Genomic DNA, 6,880 nt, shown 5'->3' with positions numbered 1-6,880 from the left:
TCAATGGTAATTGGTGATTCTAGGCATACAGAAGAAGTTTCTGGCCTTGATAAAGAGCATCTACAAAACCTCTAAACAGCTAACATACTTCAAGGTGAAAGACTGCTTTTCCTTTCTGAAAAAGAACAAGGCAAATATGCCCAGTTTTATCACTCTTAGTACATATAAAAGTCCTCCTACTTAGCGTAATAAGGCAGAAAGGAAAATAAAAAGCATTCAGACTGAAAAGGGAAAAAAAATCAACTTCCTATTTGCAGATGAAATGACTCTACAGGGAAAAAAAAAATGCCAAGGAACGAACACACAACACACACACACACTCTCTACATAATTAATAAGGGAGACCAGCAAGATGCCAGGTTGTAGTGTACTGACACAAAACAAATTATCCAGACTGTTGTAACAGAGAGACAAAAAGAAAATGCAGACAGTTGGTTAAAAAAAAAAAAAATTCTTATGTCTGAATTACAGGGGAGAGAAAAATGAATAGGCATTTGAAGAAAAATGACAGAATTTTCCAGGATTGATGAAAGATACCAACTTCAAGATTAAAGAAACCCAACAACTTCCATGCAAGGGAGGAAAATAGAATCCCACCTAGTCCTGTTGCAAAATTGCAAAATATTCAGAACGGGGCTGGAGAAATTAGATGGGGCCAACGTTAACAATATTGGACCTAATGATAAAAACTAATACATGACCCTTTTTATTTGCCAAGCCCCTTACATACATCAAGCGATTTATTCCTTATGGTATCATGTAGGTTCTATAATAAGGGAGTTGAGATAAGTTTAGTCCTTGCTAAGGTGGCATAGTTTACGAATGTAGAGGAAAGATCTTGAACAAGGTAGTTCTGGCCCCCATTTGTGCTCTTACCTGCTATACACATTTGTCTCTCTAAGATAAGGGGCAAGCCATTAAAAACCTTACCAAAGGAGGGACATCACATTTGTTTTTGGAAGATCATCCTGGCACCACTCTGGATAAGGGATTGGATGAGGCCAAAGATAGAAGTGTGAGACTTTTGGAAAATGGGGGTCCAAATAGGGAGGGCCTGAATGAACTAAGGAAGTGATGAGGGGTAGACAAAAGTGAACGGGTTGCGAGGTCATCTGGGGTGCAGTCCACGGGACTCGGTTTTGGATGGATCTAAATCAAGGGTGGATTGAGGATGGTACCCAAGTTCTGACGGGCAATTCCGAGAACAGTGAAAGGCATTCACCGAGGCGGGGCACACAGGATTCTTGGGAGGCTTAAGGAGCTTCTCGGCTTTGGCACGGTACAGGTGTGGCGTCCGCAGACCCCGGCCGCAGAAGCCCCATTGGTCCCACGCGGCGAGCTGGGGTAGGAGCACGCGGGCGCCCCGCGGCGCCGGAAGCCGCGCGCGCAGGCGCAGTGCGGCGGGCGCCCCCTGGCGGGCGGCGGTGGCGCGCAGAGACCGCCCCCAGCCTCGCGCCGCCGCCGCCGCCGCCGCCTCAGCCCAACATGGCGATGCACAACAAGGCGGCGCCACCGCAGATCCCGGACACCCGGCGGGAGCTGGCAGAGCTCGTGAAGCGGAAGCAGGAGCTGGCGGTGAGCGGCTGGGGCCGGGACACCGGCCTGGGCCCCGCGCCCGCCGCCGCCCGCCGCGCAGGCCGTTGGTTACGCCAGGGCGAGCGCGGCGGGCTGGGGCCCGGAGCGCGCTGCGCGGCCCTCCGGCAGCTCTGCTGCCCGGGCTGCGGAGCCCGCGGGGAGCGGGAGGCGCGGGGCGGAGGCCGGGCGGGCTGCCGTGAGGGCGCCGGCTGGCCGTGCGTGAGGGCGGCCGCAGCCGCGGGCGCGGGCGTCGCCTCGGTGGGCATCGGGGTGGGAGGGAGGCGGCGGTGGGAGGGTCTCCCGGCGCCGGGTCTGGCCGCCGAGGGTGGGGAAAGCATGTCCATTTCGGTGCTGGGAGGCGGTGGCTGGGGATTTTGATGGACAGGGATGTGATGTGTTTGGGAACATCTGGAAGGTGACAGGCAAAGGGATAGGACCCGGGCTAGGGAATTCGGATTGTGACGTGCACCCAGGGTCCCACGCACCCTGCGGCTCGGTCCCCCCTGCCCCCAGCGCTTTGGCTTGCGCAACCGGGAGGTTCATCTCACCTGAAGCTGCCCTTCCAGGTTTCCATAGCAACTGCAGCCCGCGCAGAGGGGAGCCCGTGGATGCTGAAGCTGCTCACCCTTGGCTCTCCTGGTAGCGACACCTTTAGTGAGTGGGAGTGGAGACTGCCCACGTTCTGTCTCAGACCTGTTCTTGACACTCAGGTTTCCCTTTGGAGTATATGCAGAATTTTGCCTGTGTGTGCGTTTTTCTGAGGACAGGCTCTATATATTCCATTCTGTTCACCAAAGGGTTCATCATCCCCAAGAGGTCTGGACTGTCTTTGGCTTGGACTACCTGGCATTCCCCATATCATCCCTCTCTCCACAAAAATGTGTCCTTGTGGGCGAGCTTGTCTTTACAAGGCTGATATCAGGATTTCATATTATCCTTAATAGACACATTAAAAAGACTTTCTGTGACCTTGTTTTTCCATCTCTAGGAAACACTGGCAAACTTGGAGAGACAGATCTATGCTTTTGAAGGAAGCTACCTGGAAGACACTCAGATGTATGGCAATATTATTCGTGGCTGGGATCGGTATTTGACCAACCAAAAGTGAGTGTCAGAAGCCAGTAATGTTCCTGTTGTGCCCTAGTAATATTTGTTTGGAGGACAGTGTTCTTGGTAGCAACTTTGCAGAGAGGCAATAGTAAAAATGATGGTATGAAAAGAGGTCTGGGTTTGAACTTGGCTTCTGACTCACTTCTGTCACTGCCACCACCTCACTGAGTAACCTTGGACAGAGCCCACATTTGTAAATGGGGAAGTTGGCCCTATCAGCAGAGTTGTGTGAGGTTTAAATGAAATACAGCATATGCCAGTACCTTATACAACAGCACTCTATTGGTATTTTCCACATTTCCACCCTCAGTCTGCCATACCTGTATGCCAATTTTACCACTATTTACTTAATAATATTCTGTAAAAAGTTTCTAAAGTTTTGGAAAATTTTCAAACCTAGAAAAATTGATAGAATATGGTACATGAACATTTTTTATCCTTCACCTATACTCACAAATTGTTAACATGTTGCCACATTTGTGCTGTTATGTGTTCTCTTCTTCTGTGATATAAACACCTACATATACTTAAGATTTTTTTTTAATTTGAATAATATTTTATTATTTGAAATAATTATAGATTCATGGGAAGTTGCAAAAAATGGTATACAGAGGTCTCATGTACCCCTTCACTCAGTTTTCCCCAGTGGTTGCATTTTATGTAACTGTAGTATATTATTAAAACCAGGGATCAACATGGGTACAATGTGTATATATAGTTCTATGGCATATTATCACATGTGTAGATTCATATAACCATAGTCAAAGTACAGAACTATTCAATCACCACGAAGCTCTCCCTTATGCTATTCCAGATATCATGAGACTTTGCACCTAATTATGTCAACGGTTACCTCCAGAGAACAAGAACATTTCTTCTACCATTGTATGGCTACACAATGATCATACTTAGAATATTAACAATGCTAATGTATTATTAACATTATGTGTAATGTTAGTAGTATCATCTGTTATAGTCTTTCTTCAGATTTCCTCAGTTGTCCTGAAAATGCTTTGCTTTAATCCAGCATCCAGTCAGTATTTCAGTATTAAGTCTCTGTAGTCTTAATATTTAGGAGTCCCTCTCTTTTTTTTTTTTTTTTTTCAGCAGTGCTTTACTGCTGAGCCACATCCCTAGGCCTTTTTATTTTTTGTTTTGAGACAGGTCTTACTAAGTTGCTGAGGCTGGCCTTGAACTTGTGATCCTCTTGCCCCCTCCCAAGTTGCTGGGATTATAGTTGCGCACCACTGCTTCTGGTGCTCTCACTCTTTTTGTAGTGGTAGTCATGACATTGTCCCATAGAATGTTCTAGTTCACACTTTTCTTATTGTGACCTCATGAGCAATCCTTTAAAGATTTTTGGCAAAAACAAAAAAAAAGAGAGAGGAGAAAGAGCCGGGCCGGTGATGTATGCCTGTAATCCCAGCAGCTTGGGAGGCTGAGACAGGAGGATGGCTAATTCAGAGTTAGCCCCGGCAACCACACAGCACTAAGCACCTTAGTGAGATTTGTGTGCCTTTTGTTATATGTCTATTATCAGGAGGCACATACTGCCAGATTGTCTAATTATTGGTGCTGCTGAGATTGGGCATATAATATCTCTGCTGTAAAAGTTCACCTCCTATGGTGATTAGAAGGTTACTCTTTAAGATATTATGAATATATTGCTTCCCCCAAGTTTTTATTCAGTAGTTTTACTATATATTACTGATTTTACCAACATTGGTTTTTATACTGGAAGTTGTAAAATGATGATTTTCTAATTTTATTATTTCCTTTACATTTTTTGTTTCAAAATATATTTTTTAGTTGTCAATGGACCTTTATGTTATTTATTTAAAATGGTGCTGAGAATCGAACCCAGTGCCTCACACATGTTAGGCAAGTGCTCTTCTACTGAGCTACAACCCCAGCTCTCCTTTACATTTATTGTTGGTATTCTGAAAGAAAAGTCTTAATTTTTTTTATTCTGTTCCTTTTGTTCTCTCTCTCTCTTTTTTTCCCCTTGGTACTGGGGATTGAAATCAGGGGCACTTGACCCCTGAGCCACAACTCCAGCCCTGTTTTGTATTTTATTTAGAGACAGGGTCTCACTAAGGTGCTTAGTGCTGTGTGGTTGCCGGGGCTAACTTTGAATTAGCCATCCTCCTGTCTCAGCCTCCCAAGCTGCTGGGATTACAGGCATACATCACCGGCCCGGCTCTTTCTCCTCTCTCTTCTTTGATTAATAGAGTCATAAATTGAAACAAATTGGCCATATGTGGTACACATCTTGCTGAGGCAAGAGGATCACAAGTTTGAGAGCCTGAGCAAATTCAAGAGATCCTGTCTCAAAATAAAAAATAAAAAGGTCTGGAATGTAGCTCAGTGGTAGAACACCCTTGGGTTACATCCCCAGTACTGCAAAACAACCACAAAAAAAGCCAAAGTAAATCAGTGTTGAAATCTAGTATTGTCACTTTTCTTTTTTATAGAGGCTTATTTTTAGTGAAATATATACAAATAAGTACACAAGTCTTACCACTCATTGCTTTTTCATAATGTAAACATACTCTTTGTTATCCTTTTTGATGTTTTCTTTGTCCCAACTGTAGAGCCTTCTTGAAATGTTTCTTTGTCCTTTTGACATAACTCTGTTAGTCTCTGAGCACTTGTACTTTCTGGCCCAAAAGAGGTCCTAGACTGACCATGTCCTTTTCTTGCCCTAGCCATTTCTCTAAGGAAACTGTTCTTATAAATTAGAAAATTAAGTTTATTTAACAAAGATACTGCATATCACTAGCGTGTGCTGGATTGTGTTCTTTTTCTTTTTTAATAGCATTACTGGTGATTGAGCCCAGGAATATTCTGCCTTTGAGTTAGATCCCCAGCTCTTTTGATTTTTTGTTTTGAGACGGGGTCTTACTAAGTTGCCCAGGCTGACTTTGAATTTACAATCCTGCCTCAGCCTCCTGAGTCACTGAGATTACAGATTTGTGCCACCATGCCTGGGTCTGTGCTGAGGTGTTTTTCTTTCTTTCCTTTTTTTTTTTTTTTTGGTGCTGGGTATTGAACCCAGGGTTGTTTAACCACTGAGCCACATCCCCAGCACCCCACTCCCCCCCGCCCTTTTTTTGGAATTTTTTTTTTTTGAGACAGGGCATTGTTAAGTTGCTGAGGTTGGTCTCAGACTTGCAATCCTCCTGACTCAGCCTCCCAAATTGCTGGGATTACAGGCATGTACCACAGTGCCTGGCTGTGCTAGTTATTTTTACTAATAAACATTCAAATAAATTCTTTTTTTTTTTTTTTTTTCTCGGCGTACACAACATCTTTGTTGGTATGTGGTGCTGAGGATCGAACCCGGGCTGCATGCATGCCAGGCGAGCGCGCTACCTCTTGAGCCACATCCCCAGACCCCTCAAATAAATTCTTAATAAAGTAAAATGGGGAGAAGGGTTTGGGCTGGGCGGGCACCTGGTGCCCACCAACCACATATTGGCTGGGCATTAGTACACTATATTTTGATGATAGGCAAGACATGCCTTAAATGTGCTCTAGGCCTCTGAGCCCCTTAAAAGATAGATAGATAGATAGATAGATAGATAGATAGATAGATAGATAGATAGATAAAATGAAAATATTTGTGAAGCAGCTAAAATAATCTCTCTTCCCATAGTGGGGCATATGCCATACATTGGGAAACATTGCTATCTACTTAGGCATTCAACATAATAATTGTTTGGGCCAATCCAGAAGGATTGGAGGCATTCCTGTAAGGAACTTGATTATAAAAAAAAAAAAAGTCTTTTTATATTTGCCCTGGACATCCCCAACTTGAGCCATGGACTTAATTTGATGCTTATAATGAATTTCTTTTGTGTGCTTTTAGAAACTCCAATAGCAAAAATGATAGAAGAAACCGGAAGTTTAAGGAAGCTGAGCGGCTCTTCAGTAAATCCTCAGTTACGTCGGCAGCTGTAAGTGGTAGTGGTTGTGGCTTGGAGGGCGGTGTGTGTTTTCTATGGTATGTAGTTAAGGAAGGTGAGTTTTCTCTTTCCCTTCCTCTCTATATGGAAATGCTCTCCTGAGGTCTGTGGTCACTTTTCTAGTAACTGGTGGCTTTTCTTTTAGGCAGTAAGTGCATTGGCAGGAGTTCAGGACCAGCTCATTGAAAAGAGTAAGTTTATGTTTTCACTTTCCTTGTCGGTTTATT

The 6,880-nt window shown here is 44.3% G+C and overlaps 1 protein-coding gene across 6 annotated transcripts in view; it reads left to right on the top strand.

Annotated features, from left to right (window-relative positions):
* Positions 1–1,408: 1,408 nt before the first annotated feature.
* Positions 1,409–6,880, top strand: part of Meaf6 (MYST/Esa1 associated factor 6) — a 37,047-nt gene continuing 31,575 nt past the window's right edge. For 4 of the 6 annotated variants that reach the window (XR_013427711.1, XR_013427710.1, XM_078025933.1 and 1 more), the window contains exons 1-4: positions 1,410–1,575; positions 2,564–2,679; positions 6,557–6,644; positions 6,799–6,844. Coding sequence is in view for 4 of the 6 variants with exons in the window: in XM_078025933.1 (XP_077882059.1) it covers positions 1,486–1,575; positions 2,564–2,679; positions 6,557–6,644; positions 6,799–6,844 (340 nt within the window). In the remaining 2 variants the exon portion in view is untranslated. Of the gene's footprint in view, positions 1,576–2,563; positions 2,680–6,556; positions 6,645–6,798; positions 6,845–6,880 lie in introns of all 6 variants that reach the window. The other 2 variants (XM_078025930.1, XM_078025931.1) reach the window with 2 other exon arrangements.

The sequence above is a fragment of the Ictidomys tridecemlineatus genome, chromosome 11 (assembly GCF_052094955.1).
Source record: "Ictidomys tridecemlineatus isolate mIctTri1 chromosome 11, mIctTri1.hap1, whole genome shotgun sequence".
Lineage (NCBI taxonomy): Eukaryota > Metazoa > Chordata > Mammalia > Rodentia > Sciuridae > Ictidomys > Ictidomys tridecemlineatus.
The sequence above is the reverse complement of the archived record's forward strand: the minus strand, read 5'-3'. Positions and strand labels throughout refer to the sequence as shown.